The sequence below is a fragment of the Hemicordylus capensis genome, chromosome 3, assembly GCF_027244095.1.
Source record: "Hemicordylus capensis ecotype Gifberg chromosome 3, rHemCap1.1.pri, whole genome shotgun sequence".
NCBI classification, from domain to species: domain Eukaryota; kingdom Metazoa; phylum Chordata; class Lepidosauria; order Squamata; family Cordylidae; genus Hemicordylus; species Hemicordylus capensis.
The window spans coordinates 287,020,163-287,040,749 of record NC_069659.1 but is presented as its reverse complement, the minus strand read 5'-3'; the positions used below and the strand labels follow the sequence as shown (position 1 = coordinate 287,040,749).

The 20,587-nt window shown below is 46.7% G+C and overlaps 1 protein-coding gene across 4 annotated transcripts in view; it reads left to right on the top strand.

Moving 5' to 3' along the window:
• SLIT1 (slit guidance ligand 1) overlaps nt 1-20,587 on the top strand; it is a 178,975-nt gene that overhangs the window by 146,003 nt on the left and 12,385 nt on the right. For all 4 annotated transcript variants that reach the window (XM_053310010.1, XM_053310009.1, XM_053310011.1 and 1 more), the window contains 9 exons: nt 5,069-5,235; nt 7,505-7,637; nt 8,325-8,393; nt 9,859-9,930; nt 10,901-10,972; nt 11,453-11,524; nt 13,786-13,949; nt 15,981-16,105; nt 18,997-19,094. In XM_053310010.1, the coding sequence (XP_053165985.1) occupies nt 5,069-5,235; nt 7,505-7,637; nt 8,325-8,393; nt 9,859-9,930; nt 10,901-10,972; nt 11,453-11,524; nt 13,786-13,949; nt 15,981-16,105; nt 18,997-19,094 (972 nt within the window). The remainder of the gene's footprint in view (nt 1-5,068; nt 5,236-7,504; nt 7,638-8,324; nt 8,394-9,858; nt 9,931-10,900; nt 10,973-11,452; nt 11,525-13,785; nt 13,950-15,980; nt 16,106-18,996; nt 19,095-20,587) is intronic.

Below are 20,587 nucleotides of genomic sequence, written 5' to 3'. Positions count from 1 at the left end.
CGTGCGGCCTCCAGGGTGCCTCACCAGCCTGACAGGAACATGCCTCTGCCTTCCTCTACTAGGCAACCAGTTTACAGACACAAGGCTGAGATCCAGAAACCTTCACAGCCACCAACAACTTCCCTTTTACCACCTAAGCTTCCCTGGGAACCTCCTACACAGTAGGAGACACCACTAGGACAGGCCGTTTTAGCTCAGGGACAGAACGAACAGGCAGCAGAGATTCTAGATTACTTCCAACAGACTAGAGAGGACTCCGGCCCTGAAACAGAATACGAGGACCTGGATGCTCAGTCTCTGCTATCCGATCTAACATCACTTGGCTCTACCCCACCTGATCTCTTTTCGGATCAAAACCCAGGTTCACCTTTGGAAGACTACAAACAGTCCAACTCTCCCAGCAAAGCAAGGCAGACTCTGACCCTCTATTTAGCCCAGGGCTGCTCAACTTTGGCCCTCCTGCAGATGCTGGCCTACAACTTCCATAATCCCTGGCTATTGACCGCTGTGGCTGGGCATTAGGGAGTTTTAGAGCAAAAACAGCTGGTGGGGGCTAAGTTGAGCGGGCCTGATTTAGCCTAATTGAAGTGGACACGGGGGGCTCAGTATCACTCCCCTTGAATGCAGAGTTACTGGACATTATTAAGTCATGTTGGCTAAAGCCATCCTCTCTACCTCAACCTACCAAGCACCTTGAAAGCTTCTATAGAGTTCCACACAGAAGAGGAATAAACAGGAAGATTTCTTTTATGACACCCTACTCCTAATTTGGTGGTAGTCGGGTCATCTCTCTTCAAGAACAGGTCACTCCCTGCCTCTACCCCTCCAGACAAAGATGGGGAGAACGCTTTTGGCAGAAATAGAAAATACTATCTGTCTATCTATCTATCTATCTATCTATCTATTTGAAACATTTATATTAAATGTCCCACTCCAAAGACTCTGAGCGGCGTACAAAAACATACAGAGCAAGACAGCATTAAAATTACATTCTAAATTAAAAACTAAAGTAACTAACAAAAAGAAAAAGCCAAATAGGTAAATTACAGGGTAAAAGCCTGGCGAAAAAGAAAAGTCTTCAATAGAGATTTAAAAATCAATAAGGAAGGAGCTAAATGAATCTGAAGGGGAAGGGAGTTCCAGAGAAGTGGGGCAGCAACCGAAAAGGCCCTTTCACGGGTTGCGCCCCAAACCTCTCGGAAATCAGGGACTGACAAAAGGGCCATTTGAGAAGATCTGACCAGACAGGATGTAACTGGATGGGAGAGGCGGGTCTGTAGGTAGACGGGCGCCAAACCCCGCAAGGCTTTGAAGGTCTATTTCTGCTTTACATCTCCGGATTGCTAATTACCAAGCAGTCCAATGCCCGATACGACCATTTCCTTTGGGAACGCTTAGTGCCCTTCTTATACCATCTCCCTCCTGACAAGAAGGACCCTGCAAAGCTTTCCTAAAAAGGGCGGCACCCTTAGCCAGACAGGAAGTACACACAGTCTGACGCTCCACTGCATGTGCAGCAAAGGTTATGGCCACTTCCATTGCCATCCACAGGCATGCTTGGTTGCGCTCCTTGAGCCTAGCATATGACGCTTGGGCTCACATAGAGGACCTGCCTTTCAAGGCAAAGCCCTCTTTGGGGAAAAGGTGGATGAAACTCTCCAGAAAGTTCAGTGCCTCCATAGCACTGTTTGCCCCATGAGCTACCAATCCCCTGCTACTAGATCTTACAGTTCCAACAGATGGAACCGTGCGCCACCACAACGGTCCTCCATTCAGTACCATCAGGGGGCTCTCTCCTTTTGTTCCCCACACTACCAACCCTACGGAAGACTTCCCTTTACCACAAGCTAGTCTGTTCCAAAATCCAGACCTGCTTCAATCTTCCCAAAGAAACAGTGACTCTTTATTCCAGCACCAGCTGAGGACTTGCTTATCCCCCTTTCTCCCGGCTTGAGAGAACATTACATCAGTCTTGTGGGTCCTCATAATCATAAGAATTGGATACACGCTGGAATTTTCTTCAATACTCCCATTCAACCTACCTGTTCCTATGATGCCTACCCCAGCTCTGCTATCAGAAGCTACATTCCTACTCAACAAACAAGCAATAGAACTGGTCCTCAACCCAGCCTCCCAGGGCTTCCATTCTACCTATTTCACAGTTCCAAAACCTGACGGAGACCTCCGCCCCATCTTGGACCTTTGAGAGTTCAACTGCTGTATCACATACAGACACTTCCGAATGGTCAACATACCCACCCTTCTCACCCTTCTGCTCATGATTCATCTCCTTGGACCTCAAGGACATGTATTACCATCTCACCATCCACCCTCAACATCACTGTTACCTCCGCTTTACAGTAGAAGGCAACACTTAGCAGTTCAGGGCACTACCCTTTGGCCTCGCCTCTGCGCCATGCGTATTCACAAAGTGTATGGCCCCCATGGTGACATTCCTACAACAGCAGGGCATACAACTCTTCCTGAATTTAGACGATTGCCTTCTGGTTGCAGATACCCCTCATGATCTCCAATGGGCGCTCCATTCCACCATCTCACGCCAACCAGGTGCATAGAATTCCTAGGTCTACTCTTCAAATTCATCCACGCGAGGCTGGACTGCAGGATTCAGTCAATCATCTCCTTAACAAGAGTGACTGCTCAGCATTGCCACAGAGCTTGTGTGATCCAGCAGCTCCTAGGCTATATGGCCTTTACCACACATGTTCTTCCTCAAGCACATCTCAGATCCCGACTGCTGCAACACTGGTTCCTGCACAATTTCCTTCCCCAGCGCAATTTCCAAAGCCACTGGCTACACATACCACTACATGTGCGCCAATCTCTCAGCTGGTGGCAAACCCCCCACAATCAAGAAGATTCATATCTCCGTTCCATTCCCAACCCCCTCAGTTCATTCTTACCATAGATGCGCCAGAAGCAGGCTGGGGAGCACACATGGATGGCTTCTACCTGCAGGGCCTCTGGACGGTGTTGAAGGCCACTCATCACATCAGTTTCTTAGAACTCTTGGCAATTTTCAAGGCCCTTCGAGGCTTGCTTCCTCGTCTGGCTCGGTTTACTGTCACTATTCAGACAGACAATACCATAGCAAAATCTTATCTCAAAAGCCAGGGGGGCACAACCCCAACAGCCCTCCTTCACCTATCCATGGAACTCTGGCACTGGTGTGTCCAACACTCCATCACACCAATTGCAATTCATACTCGAGATGCAGCCAACACACAGGCAGACACCCTCAGCAGAGCGGGCATCACCTCTCACGAATGGCAGCTACATCGCCAGACTCTCAGGGCCCTCTTTCGTTGCTAGTTCCACCCAGAAATAGACATCTTCGCATTCCACCAAAAGGCTCAATGCTGTTTTTACTGCTCTGGAGCAGGCCTAAACTGCTCCAGAGCAGCGGGACTCTTGGCATACCTTTTTCTCCCTATTCCGCTGATCCCCAGAATCTGGCTGAAACACCTGCAGGACCAGCCAGAATGTATCTTCATTACTCCGTGGTGGCCCAGGAGGCCCTGCCTCCTGAAGCTCACAGCCAGATACAGCTACCTCCTGCTGCTCCCTTACCTTCTGTCTCAGCAGTTTGGTCAGCTGTTTCACTCTGACAGCCTTCGCCTCCACCTCACCGCATGGTGGATCAGGCTTCCTTGCCACCAGACCTCCAACTTGTCCTTGCCACTTCCCGCAAACCTGCAACAATAAGATTTTATCAGCATAAGTAGACACATTTCCAAAATTCCCTGACCTCCAGGGACTCCTCACCAGAAATCTATTCAGCTCAACACCTCTGAGCTTATCTTTTCTCCCAGAAGGAGTCTGGGTTAAAGTTGTCTTCCCTTAGAGTCAACCTAGCAGCCATCGTTGCTCACTCTCCACCTAACTCTACATCCTGGTTTTGGGACTCTACTATTAAACATTTTTTGAAAAGACACTCTCACCTTTACCCGGACACTCCCGTCATGGCCCCTACATGGACCCCCACTCGAGCCCATGGCCTCTTCCACTGAGGAGCTCCTCTCCTGCATGGTGGCCTTTTTGGTGGCCCTCACTTCCTCTTGGCAGGTCAGCGAACATAGAGCCCTCAGAGTAGATTCTCCTTACCTGATTTTCCATAAGGACAAGGTGGTTCTTCCGTACAGATGTGTCTTTTCTACCCAAGGTTGTCTCCTCTTTTCATCATTCACAACCTCTTACCTTACCCCTATTTTTTCTGAATTCATTGGATGAAGCTCAGTGCTGTCTGCACACGCTGGATGTTAGCAGAGCGCTGGCATACTGCGTCCATCGGATGATGGATTAGCGCTCCTCTGTAATCCCCGTTCCTCACACATTCAGGTCCCAATCGAGGCACACAGGCCTCCTCTCAGACTGTCTCTCACTGGGTAATCCATACCATCACGTTGTGTTACCAGAGTGCAAAGAGACAATTGCCTTCCTCTCTAAATGCACACTCCACCAGGGCAATGGCAGCATCCGCTGCTTTTGATAGAGCTGTCCCGCTGGATGTTATCTGCCAGTCTGCTATGTGGGCGTCACCACATTTCTTTATACAGCATTGCGCCTTGGATGTTCACTCCCGACGGGATGCCGCCTTGGGTGCCACAGTCCTGCATTCTCTCTTCGCATGACATCCCACCTCCAGGTAAGATTTGCACAGGGTACAGCTTGCTATGCACCCAATTGTGTTGAGCACAGAGACCACGTCAAAGAACATCTGGTTCTTCTAGTGGTTCACCGGTAACTTTAGTTCTTCTAGTGATCATCGATGCTCTTACATGCTCACCCATCCTCCTCTCTTAAGTCTTCTTGGTTAACAGACTCAGTGACTGAGGCGGACACCCAGCACACATGCGTATTGCACCGGAGGGGGCGGGACTACCACCCATTTCAGAGAGAAAGATTTCAGCTTGGAAAGACTCCGACGAGGTCTCTGCGCAGGTGCAAAGCCTAATAGCATAAGAGCACAGATGACCACTAGAAGAACCAAAGATACAGGTAAGCAACCTGTTGTTACTCATTCCCTTGCTGTATCCCTTCCACCCAGGAACCTGCTGGCTAACCCCTTCAACTGCAATTGCCGTCTGGCCTGGCTGGGTGACTGGCTTCGCAGGAGAAAGATTGTGACAGGGAACCCCCGCTGCCATAATCCGGACTTCCTGCGCCAAATCCCACTGCAGGATGTGGCCTTCCCCGACTTCAGGTGTGAGGAAGGTAACTCACAGGCGTTTGGTGTTTGAGTAGCAGCAAAGATGGGAAGGGGGGTTAGGCAAATATGCAAGTTGAGGGTGAGGTTACATACCCCATGTATTTTCTGCAGATCCACACAAGGCCCTATTTGAGTTTCTGGTAGTGGGCCAGCGTAATTCAGGGTGGTAGAGCTGTGGTCAAACCGGTTCATATCCCTGTTTTTGTCATTGGGGTTTCTTCTCCTTTCCCCAACCAGCATCCTTGCCATGTAAATTTGAAACAGTACATGGGCGTACACATCATGGGCACACATTATGGAGCATGTGAGTTCTGTGGAATATGGGAATGTTGCATATTAAACCATTACATCTTTTAACTAAGACTGATCTAAACAGAACCCCCTCATTTTGGCCACCCTGTTCATATGTGGTGAATATGAGGTAGGGTTGGCATTTTGTGGTGTGGGGGCATGGAATTCCCTGAAGGTTTCAGAGGTGGGGGCGACGGGGATCTTGCCCTGGCAGTTTCTATTGTGCCTCTGTGGTGAAAGTGCTGGGGGTCTTCATGTGGCCATCTCTGTCTGGTAACCATCCCCCTGCCCCAGAATGCCTCTCAGAAGGATTTGATGCCATGATGCAGAGTTGTTCTCAGGGCATTCTATGGGGGGAAAGTAGCTGCCAGAAAGAGCTGGCCATCGAAAAGATTTCTAGCGCTGTTGCTGTCTCCCACAAACGGGTGGCATAGACTGTAAAGGCGAGGGGCAGGGAGGACCGGCTCTAATGCCACAGCTAAACAGAGATAAGCTGCTACCTCAAAACTTTACACAAATTTCTTGCCCTCCCACTCCCATATCCTTTCAGCACCTCGAAATTCACCAGAAGGTTTCAGTAGGGAATGTTCAACTCCGCACTACGTTTAACAGTTCCGAGGCTTAAGCTCTGGGGCTTTAAGGTCCTTAACAGCCTTTGAAAGACTCATAAAAACAGTCTGGCCTTCAGGGTTTTTTTAAAATGGTTTAAATTTTTTAATTGTTTCACTGAGTTGTTTGTTTTGTTTGTTTTCAGTTCATATGAATGGCCTAGAGCAGTGATTCTCAAACTTGGGTCCTCAGGTGTTATTGGACTTCAACTCCCATAATCCCCAACCAAAGGCCACTGAGGCTGGGGATTATGGGAGTTGAAGTCCAATAACACCTGAGGACCCAAGTTTGAGAATCCCTGGCCTAGAGCCATTTGGGTTAGGCGCTATAAAAACTTAAATCGATGATTAATAAAGCGTACCAAGTATCCCTTAGCCTAGGCTGCAAAACCACTGCCTGGCCCCCCAATCCTGCAAGAACAATTCACACATGGAAACAGGTTTCCTTGCACAGAGCATGATGTGGGAGCGTAACAGGCTGTATCCGCTGTTTAGGCGATGCTTGTGGAACCATGTGCGTTACTTAGTTCAGATCCTTGTGGACAGCTTGTGTTGTGAGAGTTGCAGCATGTGTGTGCGTTGCAGTCTCCTGCTGCCCTCACTGTTCCTTGGAATGACTGTCGCTAGTTTGCCTGCCTGGGCCTCCACAGCATTTTTGCTTAGCTGTACTGGCACAGCCTAGCCGCTTCAAATTCATTTTGGGCTGGAACTCAGCACTAACTGTGCCAAGGATGTAGCAAGATTCTGTTAAGGATGTCACCTGGTTTTTAAAGTTGATTAAAAGGTTTAAAAGCAAGGCAATTCAATCGCCTCCTTAACCACTCCACTTAAATAAATGCAATATTTCGACTCTGGAGATATTTTGGATATGTTTAACACAGTGTCACTTTACTGCATAGTAATCATTAACTATTTGGCCGTCATCTTAAGCCATTGGTCCTGATTCAGATGGCAGCTTCTGAAGTGGCCTGTCTCTGGGGGATGGAGGCAGTGGTGGTGGTTGCTGTGGCTGCCCAGAAAAACAAATTAACAGCGCCACAGCTCTTCTCGTGTGTTTTTCTGGACTGGGGCCCTTGTGAAAATCAGTAGAAGGACATAGATTGCAAAGGGACTTTTCACACCCTTTCCAATTAAAATCTACATTTTTATTTGCAATGAATTAATCATGCTAGTTAATTAATATTCTCAGCTCTAATTGCTGCTGATGCCTCTGGCTCTTCAAAGGTGCAGGATGCATGATTATATGGTGATCAGGGTAGACCAGGATCCAGGTTTCCCTAGAGAGAGAGAGAGAGGACAATACCTCCATTTGGGGCTCTCCTATTTCACCCCGCTGTCCCTGTCCACCTTGAATCCTGTGGCTTGTCCCTGGCAGGTCAGGAAGAGACCAGCTGCTTCCCACGCCCTCAGTGCCCCCAGGAGTGCACTTGTCTGGACACGGTTGTCCGCTGCAGCAACAAGCACCTGAAGTCCCTCCCCAAGGGGGTCCCCAAGAACGTCACAGAGCTGTGAGTAATGCTGGCTGGGCCCTTCTGTTGACACTGAAGCAAAGCGGGGAGTATTGTGGGGGCTGGCATGTTGCACCCATGGATTAAGGGGCTAGGAGCAGCTAAGTGTGATACACACTGCTGCAGCATGTGCGCACATACCCCACTCACAGAGCTTCACAAATGAACCACATCTTTGTAAGCTCCAGTCTGATCCAGAGGCTGCCACTGTCTGTATGGATGTCGCTAAAAAGCCCAGGTGCTTGGTGAGACTTTGAATTTATTCTTTGGGGGGGACAAAGAGTGTCCACAGCAGGCAGAAAGGGTCTAGGTTGCCACGCTATTACTCCTTGGTGTTAATGAATCATACACATAGCAATAAAGTGGCTGGGACACTGAAAGGGGAAAGGCTGCATGAAGCACATGCTTTCAGATGCAAATACTCACACAATGCACACAGAGCCCTCAACTCTTTCCCTGTATTAGAAATTCAGGTGCAAAACATGTGAATTTGCAATTACAGGATCGGTCAGATGGCTTCTCACTAGCTGATCCCACAGACAAAGCAGCAGGGACATTGACTCTATCATAGTTTATGGCTCCTAAGTTTAGGGCCATTTTCCAGACACCATTGTTGGCAGTTTGCCATCCTGCCTCTCTGAGTGCTGTGTCTCTGCTATGATCTCTGACACTTCTTTGATCTTGCAGCTATTTGGATGGCAACCAGTTCACCTTAGTCCCTGGGCTGCTCTCCACCTTCCGTTACCTGCAACTGGTGTAAGTATCTGAGAAACAGAGAGGTGACCTCTCATGCCCTCTTGAGGGCCCACTGTTTGCTTTGACACTAATACATTGAGATTCTTTTAGGAATCTCCCACCAACTGCCTTTCCAGGTGCAGTTGCACATCTTCTTCAGCAGAGCGGCTTTCTCTCTGTCCCCACTCACAGCCTTTTCCTCCTATAGGTGTGTATATATCCTCTTAGGGAATTCAACAATCATTTCCTACCTTTATTTTAACTGGGCTGAGCTGGTGGAATGTAGTTAATACCTCTGCCTACCTTGGCCTTAATAGCACTTATTCCGAGATTCACCCCATGCTCAGGAATTGCTGCTTGCTTCGCACAAGACCTATGGCCGGAACAAGCTGCATTGCAGAGTGCACCGCACACAAGTTTTGCAACCCTGCCTTGAAAACCACTGCAGAAGCACACAGTAAAAGGGAATCTGTCTCTCCCAACACAGAACACACACTTGCATATATAATTACACTCAATGCTGAGAAAAGAAAACCAGAAAATCAAACCTTCTTTTCTTTTTCCTGATGTATCCTCTTCTTCAAGAGAGGCACCGTATAAGAGCGCACTCTCTCTCTTGCTCGCTCTCTCTGCCTCCCCATCCCTTTGAATACATTTTGAATTTGAAATTTCCTCCTTTTGTGTTTCCCCCCTCCCCAGTCAGTGGGGGCACAGTTGCCCATGAGACTTGATTTGTATGGTAACAAGCCAACTAAAAAGCAAGGAGATCACAAGCCAGTTGGAAGCCAGTGCCAGAAAACCAATCTGCAAGGGGGAAACACGCATCCAAAATGGCACTCGGAACATTGAAATGTTTTGATCGAAACTAGAGTTGTTCTGCTCTGAGCTCAAAACAGGCCCTTTATTTAAAGAGTGTTCTGTTTCTAGCTCAAAGCACTTGAAACGTTTCGCCAGTGAAATGTTCTGCACATCCCTAAGGTACAGATCTGTACACATGTAAAGTCATTCATGTGCTATGTTTAACACTGGTACAGCTGTACATCTTCTGTCTGTACCATGCATTTGAGGAACCTGTACCCAAATACACTTTTTAAATGAAGGTGGAACAATCATTCACAAAAAGCATGTATGAGTGAACAGACATCTGTACACTCCTAGGACATAATATCTGAATAGGGCCAGAGTGACACAGCTAATCAAAGTTTCTTTCCAGCAGCATCAGACTGATAAAGGATGAGAAGAATTAGTTGTCACGGTGCAGTAGTTTGCAAAGAGGATCTACAACTGAATGCAGGGTGGATTTGAGGGTATCAGTATATCAGCTGGATGTACAAGGTCTGGAGCCGGGGGTGTAAAACACTGCAAGCAGGGGTGTAAAACACTGCAGAATTTAGGGCACTGTTGAGAAAGAGGAGGGCAGAAGGGTGACACAGGAAGAGTGAGTTGAAGTTAATGTTAGAGCGTGTGTGATGCTTCTGTTTTACAGGGATCTGAGCAACAACAAGATCAGCTCTCTCAGCAACTCATCCTTCACCAATATGAGCCAGCTCACCACTTTGTGAGTGTCTTCAACCTCAGCCGGACAAAAAGGGTTAGGGTGTTCTATTGCAGCTTGCTGAAAGGGGCCATATTGTTTTCCTGTAGAGGGGACTAAGGAGGGAACAAAAGCTTTGAAAAATTACAAAAATCTTTTGTACTGGCTTTTACTAGTTAAAATGGGTATCTGCTCACTGCTTGAACATCCTTGGCACATGGAGCTACTATCTAGCCAAAGAGGGTACTACTAATGGGGCAAATTGATGCTGGCTCTAAATATCTAAACATCGGTGCTTGCCTGCTGTCATGTGCTTTTGCTTACAAGAGCTCATGCAATGACAGTCTGGTTCTATCTGTAATTTGCCAAAATGCATGTGAACCATACACATACCATTCAGCCCCCATCCTGCTAAGGGTTAAAAAGTCCTAATACTGCTATATAATAATCAGTTGGAAATTTTCTCTGTTACTGACTATGAGGTTCTGGTTCTACCAGGGTTCCAAGCTTTAAAGATCAATTAGGCTATAAATTTATATTTCATTTTAAAGACAAATTAGGACTGAACAATTCAGTTAATCAGTATTGTAACTGATCTACTTGTTATTGGCAGGTTTAAATTACCGGTTTTTTAAATTGAATTCCATTGAGAGCTAACCCATTGGAAAAGGTGCTGATGATAATGTTCTTAATTCAGGCAATATATTTAAGATTATGGTATCAAAAATAAACTGCATGCCAATATTATTTAGCTGGAAAATATAACTATCTTAATTTTTAAAATACACACTTATGATGACACAATTTGGAGTACAATCAATCCTCAAGCACAGAGTATTATCACTACTATTATTTAGAATAGACTCCATTTGGAAAGAAACAATATGAGTGTTTGGTGAAGGGGTATAGACAGCCACTTCTGACAGTGTGTGGGATGTCTGTAAAGAATGTGTGATGATCCAAATGGTTTCTCTTCCTCTCTGTCGTCATCCAGGATTCTTAGTTACAATGCGCTGAAGTGCATCCCCCCTCTGGCCTTTGAGGGTCTCCGTTCGCTACGGTTGCTGTAGGTACCTTCCAGTCCTATCATGTTTCAATTCAAGGCTCCAACTCTTTTTTCCTCCCCTCCCCAGTTGGTATATTGGACATCCAGAACTCCCTGGAGTCTGCCTTTGGCCCAGTTCTTGGTGGGAATGGAGTGCTGTCACTTAATTGATGAGGCATATGAATGCTTGCTTGGCTTTTTTTGTGTCTTTGGCCAGCAGAGCTGAGCTACTTACTCACCCTGTGCACAAGAGAAGGGTTTGATCATATGGCAACCAGTCTTGGGGCTGGTGCTCAAACCATAAAGGGAAAAGGTGGAAGAACCTTTAACAAGCCCCACCCCCTTGCCTCTCTCCAGTCCTAGTTAAACCATGCATCACCACCAAAAGACACAGCCGTTAAGGCGGTCATTACATGAGGTACAGATGCAGGGCATTTCCAGCTCCCTGTAGTTTGAACACCACCCAGGGCACTGAGAATTGCTCCCTGTGATTGTTTACAGGTCCCTCCATGGAAATGATATCTCCACACTCCCTGAAGGGATTTTTGCTGATGTCACCTCCCTGTCTCACTTGTAAGTATCTGCACCCCTTTCCTCTGAATAAGATTCCCAGCATGGGGCTACCTGGCAATTTGTGGGACTATACCTGAGAAAGCATCGTTTATTTTCTGATGCTGATTCAGCTGGTCATAATCCTGAGAAACCCAAAGAGCAATGCCTGACAAGAATGAAGTCTGATTGCATTTTAGTGTAACGGCTGCATTGGCTGAGGTGATACCAGACAAGCTGGGTGTCAGCATGTGGCACACAGCATTTCAGTTGAAGCAATTCACACATTTAGCTGCAACACACTGAGTGATGACATCAAGTACCAAAAGTTACACACACCATCAAGTACCAAATGATGTGAACAAATGATATGCACACTTATGTGAGTCAGCCTGAAAACACTCGCTTGAGAGAGACTCGCCCAGAATGCAACAATCCTACCTCGTGTTGACAAATTCAAAACATGGATCTGGAGACCTGAAGATAATGTATCAGTTCCAGGCCACTGTGTAGGGATGTGCGAACCGGTTCGAATTCGAACCAGTTCAAATTCGAACCGGGGTGGTTCGGAGGTTCGGATTCGAACCGAACCAGCCATCAGGTTCGAGCTGCAGGTTTGAATTCAAACCGAATAAGGGGGTGGTTCGATTCGAACGGGTTCAGACACCCAAAAATTGGTAGGATGGTAGCTGGCACCCAGGGGTACCTGTCACCCAAACCCCAAAGCAATCGGACACTCATGTGATTTTTTTATGAATTTTTGAAGATTATTTTAATTTTTTTCTCATAGGGTATAATGGGACTCGAACCAGGCCATTATACCTTATTGTGGAGTGCCCATGGGTGCCAACAACCACCCAAACCCTGAAGCAATAGGACAGTCCTATGATTTTTAATGAATATTTGAAATATTTTTAATTATTTTTCTCATAGAGTATAATGGGACCCGAACCAGTCCATATCCCCTATTGTGGAGCACCTAATGAGAGTGAGTGGATTCATGGTGTCTCATTGAAAATCTCATTTGCTATCATAGAATCCACACTCTGAACACCTCAGAAACAACAGAACCAAGTACCCCATGGGTTAGAAACCCGTGGGGGTGGTTGGCACCCTATGTGCACTACACCACCACTCGCTCTGGGACACCCCAGCACCCCCCAAGTGCACTTATGGGGCTGCTGAAAGCTCCATTATAGCTTATGAGGAAAAACCTTAAAGACGCGTAAACTTAAACAATTCACCAAAAATCAGCCCTCTGCCCAAATCTGAAAAAATTCAGGTAGCTTCCTTGCCCCTACTGGCACTACCACCAACCCCAGACTGCTCTAGGCCACCCCTTTGCCCCCAACGTGAAGCTATACATTTGCTGACACCTCCATGCTTCTTTATGGAGAAAAACCTTAAAGACGTGTAAAATTTAAAAATCAGCCCTTTGCCCAATTCCTTTCAAATAATTCTGATAGCTTCCTTGCCCACCCTAGGAACTACCACCCACCACACTCCACTCTATGACACCCCTTTCCCCCTGACGTGAAGCTATACATTTGCTGCAATCCTAATTATTCTCTATGAGGAATTCAAAAATACTTTAACAATTCACCAATAATCAGAGGAGTGTCCAATTGCCTTGGGGTTTTGTGGGTGGTAGGCACCCCTGTCTGTCTACCACCCACCCTGCTTTTGTGCCCCTAGGTACTCCACAATACGGGATATGGACTGGTTTGGGTCCCATTATACTCTATGAGAAAAATAATTAAAAATATTTCAAATATTCATTAAAAATCATAGGACTGCCCTATTGCTTCAGGGTTTGGGTGGTTGTTGGCACCCATGGGTGCTCCACAATAAGGTATAATGGCCTGGTTCGAGTCCCATTATACCCTATGAGAAAAAAAAATAATTTTCAAAAATTCATAAAAAATCATACGAGTGTCCGATTGATTTGGGGTTTGGGACAGGTACCCCTGGGTGCCAGCTACCATCCTACCAGTTTTTGGGTGTCCAAACCAGTCCGAACCGGTTCAAATTGGAACCGAACATGGGGTGGTTCGAACAAAACCAAACCACCCCCTCCTGGTTCGAACCTGGTTCGAATCCGACCCAAACCGGGCGAACCGGTTTTGTGCACATCCCTACCACTGTGTAGCACAGCAAATCAGAGTCAAGTAAGAGAGGGCTCTGCTGCAGGTTCAGAGGTAGTCTAAGTGACCAGATTCAGTGGAGGAGAGGGCTCCTGTACCATTGATAGTTACGTAGAAACTCTGGTTCTCTCTGCTCCACAGAGCCATCGGCGCCAACCCCTTGTACTGTGATTGCCACATGCGCTGGCTCTCAGGCTGGGTCAAAACTGGGTACAAAGAGCCTGGCATTGCCCGTTGTGCTGGTCCTGCTGATATGGAGGGCAAACTGCTGCTCACCACTCCAGCCAAGAAGTTCGAGTGTCAGGGTAAGTGATTTGGGTGATGGGGAGAGGGTCTCCCAGGAGCAAATGATGAGACATCACTTTTGCATGGAAGCTTTTGTCCAAACTATGACCCATTGGCTGTGTCTGGTCCATTCCACATTGTCCCTGTTACTCAGTCCCAGCCAAATTACAGGGCTGGAGCTATTGAAGTAGAGATAAAGGGTGCTTTGAAAGAGAACTATAGGGGAACAGATAGAGGGAAAGGTTTGATGCCAGTGGGTGGAGCTTCAGCATGTGCTTGTGGAACTCCTGAGTCCACCAAACTGGCCTGCAGATGAGCCACAAATCAGGGGTGTAACTCTAATAGGGCAAGGGGAGACAGTTGTCTGGGGGCCCACTGCCTTGGGAGGCCCCCCCAGAGGCAAGTCACATGACTGACTCCCCCAGCTGCGCACCTCCCCAGGCTTCCTTCAGTTGTATTCATCATCCAAAATTGATGTGAGTGTTAAGACCTGGAGCTACCAGAACAGCATGTCTTTCTCTAGTACCATTAAATGACTTGCATCGTCCACAATTTACATAACCATTTTAAAAATAATTTAGGATGATGTTCTATTGTGGCACATAGGTGTTTGTTTATATATAGAGAGAGAGACAGAGAGACAGAGACTATGCTTTTTGTTACCACTATTCAGCCTCATTTAAGATTTCTTTACTTCATGAGCTGAGCTTCAGTGAAAGGGCGGGGCCCATATTAAAATCTTGTCTCTGGGCCCACTCTAACCTTTCTACACCCCTGCCACAAATACCATATTCAGCCCATAGTGTTAAGAAGGCAGGTTCAGAATTGGTATTAATAGCAATAGCAATAGCACTTACATTTATATACCGCTCTATAGCCGCAGCTCTCTAAGCGGTTTACAATGATTTAGCATATTGCCCCCAACATTCTGGGTACTCATTTTACCGACCTCGGAAGGATGGAAGGCTGAGTCAACCTTGAGCCCCTGGTCAGGATTGAACTTGTAACCTTCTGGTTACAGGGCGGCAGTTTTACCACTGCACCACCAGGGGCTCTTTTAAGAAGGGAAGGGGCCATGGCTCGGTGAAAGATACTTTGCATGTAGAAGACCCAGGGTTCAAACCCTGGCATCTGGAGGGAGGGCTGGGAATGACCTCTGTCTGGACCCCTGGAGAGCTGCTGTGACTCAATTTTGACAGTGGCAACATTGAGCTAGATGGACCAATGATCTGATTCAGAATATGAGGTAGAAGAGCTCAGAATAATGGGAGGAGAGCTAGTCTTGTGATAGCAAGCATGAATTGTACCCTTTGCTAAGCAGTGTCCACCATGGTTGCATTTGAATGGGAGACTACACATGAGCACTGTAAGATATTTCCCCTTAGGGGATGGGGCTGCTCTGGGAAGAGCATCTGCAGGCTTGCATGCAGAAGGTCCCAAGTTCCCTCCCTGGCATCCCCAATATAGAGCTGAGAGAGACTCCTGCCTACAACCTTGGAGAAGCCGCTGCCAGTCTGTGTAGACAATACTGGGCTATATGGACCAATGGTCTGACTGGGTATAAGGCAGCGTCTTATGTTCCTGTGTAGTTTTTTATGTTCCTGTATAAACTTTGAAAGAAATGCCTCCCTCCCGCATAGCCTTCACACTACAGCGAAATCCATCTTAAAAGCCTTGATAAGTGTCTCTGTGTCCGTCCCCTCCAAGTGCATATGCCTTGCTTTCATTCTGTCGCCTCTGGCAAAGGAAAGGACAGAGCTCCCATGTAGAACTGGAGTGACTCAGTCACTTCCCTACAATATCAAGTCCTCACAGTGTTAACCAGGCTTCTTTATGGCTGAGAGGGGAGGAAGGGGGACCCTTCCCTGACCATCTGTTAATACATATATGCAACACCAGGGTTGTCTCTGAAGGGAACCTTCTGGCAAAAAACCTTGGAAGGGACCCAGTGCGTATATGCAGATGCTTGGTCAGTTCCATTTTTCAGTGACCCCCTTGGCTGTAATCCTTTGCTTCTCTTTGTGCCATTTCTCCTCCCCGCATCTATGCAGGCCCTCTTCCTCTGAACATCCAGGCCAAGTGTAACCCCTGCTTCTCCAGTCCCTGCCAAAACAGGGGCACCTGTCACCAGGACCCTCTGGATTCCTACCGCTGCACCTGCTCCAGCAGCTTCAAGGTGAGGAGGGAGTAGGCTTAGCAGGAGACTTGCAAGGGTGAAGGGCTCATTGAGAAAAATAAGCAAATGGCTTTCATCCTGCTTTGAGGGCCATGCCTGATACCAGGCCAGTGATCTCCACTGTCTTTCAAGTGGGGGCTGCTTTGGCAAAGAACCTTTAATATGGGAGCCATTTCTCACTGTGCTGGCCTCTGCATGGTGCTGTGCTTTACTCAGTGCTGGGAGAGCTCTTTAAGAGAGACTGAGCCCTCTCTTAAGAGCTTCAGAAAGAAAGCACTGGGAAGGGCTACACTTTGTTTGTTTGTTTGTTTGTTTAACATATTTTTATACCACCCAAAACATACGTCTCCTGGCGATTTACAACAAAGCAAAAACAGAAAAAGTTAAAACATTCGTTAAAACAAAATAACAGGAGAAGTTAATACATTACAGCAATTTAAAATTTTAAAAATAATTTTATTTTAAATTTAAAATAATTTTAAATCACACTACATGTATGAAGTGCACACAACTGTAGACAGAGCATATTCATCCATCCATTTAAAAATAATTTTATTTTAAATTTAAAATAATTTTAAATCCATACATTTAAAAATAATTTTATTTTAAATTTAAAAATAATTTTATTTTAAATTTTAAAACACTGTTTTAAATAATTTTATTTAAAATTTTAAAACACTGTTAAAACTATTAAAACAATATTTAATTAAAAAGCTTGGGTGAACAAATGAGTCTTTAAATACTTTTTAAAAACTGTCAGAGATGGGAAGGCTCTTATTTCTGCAGGGAACACGTTCCAAAGCTCTGGGGCAGCAACAGAGAAGACCCGTCCCTGAGGAGGCCCCAGATGAGCCAGTGGCAACTGCAGATGGACCTCTCCCAATGATCTCAATGGGTGGTGGGATTCAGCACTTCCCAGCACTCTGTGCATGCCTGCTAGGTTGGTGCAGGGGCTCAAGAGGGCTCTGTCTCAAAGGAGCCCAACCCCACCATTGCAGGGGAAAGCACAGCACTGCTTAGCAGGAATGGTCATCTCCACATGGGACTGTGCAGAGTATTCAGCTTTGTCTGAAGCTTCAGTTCAGGCCCAGTTAACAATTAGTCAGGACGTTGCATTTAGAATTGATGGGAACCACCACTGGACCCTGGCCTTACAATGAAGAACATTGTACCAGGCTGCCTGGCAGAGGCGTATCTAGGGAAAATAGCGCCTAGGGCAAACACTGAAATTGCGCCCCCTGTCCAAACATCTGACACCCATCTTTCACATAACTTTACCATAATATCAGCTGAAAAATACAAGTCAGGCTCGTTAATCTTTTAATATTTCAAAAACTATTTAGCAGTGGATGTAGCCAGACCAAAAAATGCTGCAAAACTACAAATTTCAGTATGCTGGGGCTCATGAAATACCCAAATACTATGTGGAGGTGTACTTGGAAAACTAAACAGAAGTGTCTGTCTAATTCTTTGCTATGCATTGTAGCATCACCTTTACATAAGTTTTAAAAATCAATGGAGAATTTGACTTTTCCCAGATACTCTGTAAATAATTAAAGGATATGCAGAGTAAACTGTGTCACTGCTTGGAATATATTCTAGTATTTCAGAAAGACAGTTAAAATGAGAGAAAGAGAGCAAGAAACCCCTGTGGGCTTTAATATTAAGGATTTCACACTGAGTCAAAGACAAACTCACCATTAATATCCATATTAGCAAGACATCACATTTAACTCACTTATCACAAGAAGCAAAGTAAGAGCAAATGAATACAATCCTAGGTCATAAGCATCAGCTCAGTATTCACAAGACCTGATTCTCTGTACATAGTGGCAATGTGAATATGTGTACAGTGTCTTATATTATATATTTTTTTACCTGTAGCCCCTTTGGGGGGCTTCCTAAAGGCTGTGGGGGGATTTGCAAAGGTTCCCCCTCACCCTGCTGGCCTCTAGGGCCTCACAGGTACCTTTTGAGCATGTGCGGTGGCCATTTTAAAAAATAATCTTTTTTAAAAATGGCCACTGAAAACAAAATGGCCACCGCGCATGCTCAAATGGCTTCTGCAAGGCCTGGCATGACCTAGGGCCTCACAGAGGCCATTTGAGCATGCACGGTGGCCATTTTGTTTTTGGCAGCCATTTTTATTTATTTTTTAATTTTACAAAATGGTGCCCCCCTTCAAGTGGTGCCCGGGGCACGTGCCCTGCCTGCCCTACCCTAGATACGCCCCTGCTGTCTGGATCAAGGAAGGCCATGAGACAGAGTGGGGAGGGCCTTGTCCTGGAGCTCAGCCCATCTTGCCTTCAACTTCTGGTCCAATATCGAGCCCAGCCAATCCTTGCTGATGTAAACAGGCAAGAGAGGCTCTCAGTCCCAACAGATCAAGTCTAGAGCTGCCACCATTTCAAGAAAGGGGAAAGCAAAGCTTAGCCATTTCATCTGCATACCTTACTTCATTTAAACATAAAATGTTGTTCTTGACTAACGTTGAAGTTGAGTTAGAGAGGACTCCTGGGAGCAAAAAAATAAAGTGGGCTGATTGTAACTTAGGTGGTAACCAGTAGTGGCCGGTGAGTGCAGAGGCCAGCTGAGCAGCAGGGGCAGGAGAGCTTCCCTTGAGGGATGCCAGGTGGGGGCACGGCCACCCCACACAGCATTCCGGGGGCCAGTGGTGGGTTCGTTTTCCGCCTGTTAAAATGATATTTTCCACTCTTACTGCCCCACCATGGAGCAGCACCCACCAGCTGCTCCTGGCGGTCCTTCTAGTTCCCTGTATTTTTGTGGTGGGTGAGCAAGCAGCTGCAGCTGAAATGGAGAAACCTTAGCCAGAGCTGCTTCATGCATCTTCTGAATGGTGACTGTTTGCTCTTCTTCTTCCCCTTTCCCAGGGTCGAAACTGCGAACTCTCTCTCGATGGTTGCTCCAGCAGCCCCTGTGAGAATGGGGGGACCTGTCTCTCCCCTGAAGAGGATGGTGCCAGCTTCATGTGAGTGGCAGTTCAGGAACTCAGACAAGGGCTTTGCTGGACGATGGGGCTGGATCTTCAAATCTGGGGTGGCTGAGTAATCTGCCGTGAGATGCTTTACCTGCCTAGCACAATTGCAGTGGTCCACACAAGACGATCCTGTTTCTCAAAAGCTTGTAAACAAGATCCACTACAGACACTCGGAGCCTGAAGGCTACATCAGCTTCTTTCTGGTTGGCATCTGGGAGAGGAAACCCGTGAACACGCATGCACCCCCCCCCCGAATTAGCAATTGTTTGAGCTCTTGAGGGGGCTCTAGGCTCCGGCATGAAGCTGGACCTCTATGCTATAAGGCTTCTCCCCACTCCGCTCTTCAGAGTACAGTGTGGGCGGCTTTCTGGGAAACAGACCATAATTAGTGGCTGAAAATAAACTGCAGGCATTGGAGAGAGAATGGGGCCCCAGCCCTGTCTGTGCACCCAAATTGCCAGGATGCTGAATGGCCTCTCATCCCGTCACCATAACAACCCAGCATCTTCAAAGCCAGCACACAATGTCCTTTGGGGGCTGGCAAAGCTGCTTCCCTGCAAATGCCACACCAGAATCTGCCTCTGGGGAAAAGTGAAAGCAGGGAGCTGAGTCCTCTAGGAAAGGGCACCAGGGTCCTCAGCCCCATATGCTAGCGAGGGATGGTCACAAGGCCTCTGCCTCTGCTTCCTCTCCCAAGTAATATAAATGCAAATGTCAGCATATGCATGGCGTGCGACACACACTCACCTGTGCCTTCAGCAGCCCTGCCCGTCACCCATTCCTTTCATGGGGATACAGTGTATCTGTTTACCAGTGTATGCACATATGATATTTTATTTATTCTTTATTTATTACATTTCTATACCGCCCCATCCAAAGGCTCTGGGCAGTGCACAACAAGTAAAAAAACAAAGGCAAACACCATTTACAACCAGCTACTTAAACAATGTTAAAACAATTAAGAATAATTTAAAACCAAATGAAATACTTACTTTAAAAAAACACAACACCTTGGAAGGCCAAGCCAAGGCAAATATATATAGAAATAATGTGCATGCACATGCAGTATGCAACTAAGCATATACATACCTACATACATATATGCCACCACATGTATGAAGTGCACACAACTGTAGACAGAGCATATTCATCCATCTGACTTGGGCATGCCAGTATGTCCAAAGATCTGGTTTTGGGAAGTAGATTCTTATGCCCTCTGGCTTCTCGGGGCTGCTTCTCCAAGGCATCTCGTCCACCTCTCTTTTTCACTTCTCTCCCCTCAGTCCCTTGCCACTGCTAAACATGAAGCCCCTCCAGGCTCCATTTGTCCCAGAATACTTGTCAAAATGTGAGCTTCATCGAATATTAGAGCTTGAAGGGTTCTTGGAGGTCTTCTCCTCCAGTCTCCTGCCCAGTGCAGGAATCTGCCACAGCATCCCTGATGAATGGCTTCCAGCCTCTGCTTGAAAAGAAGACCAAGAAGA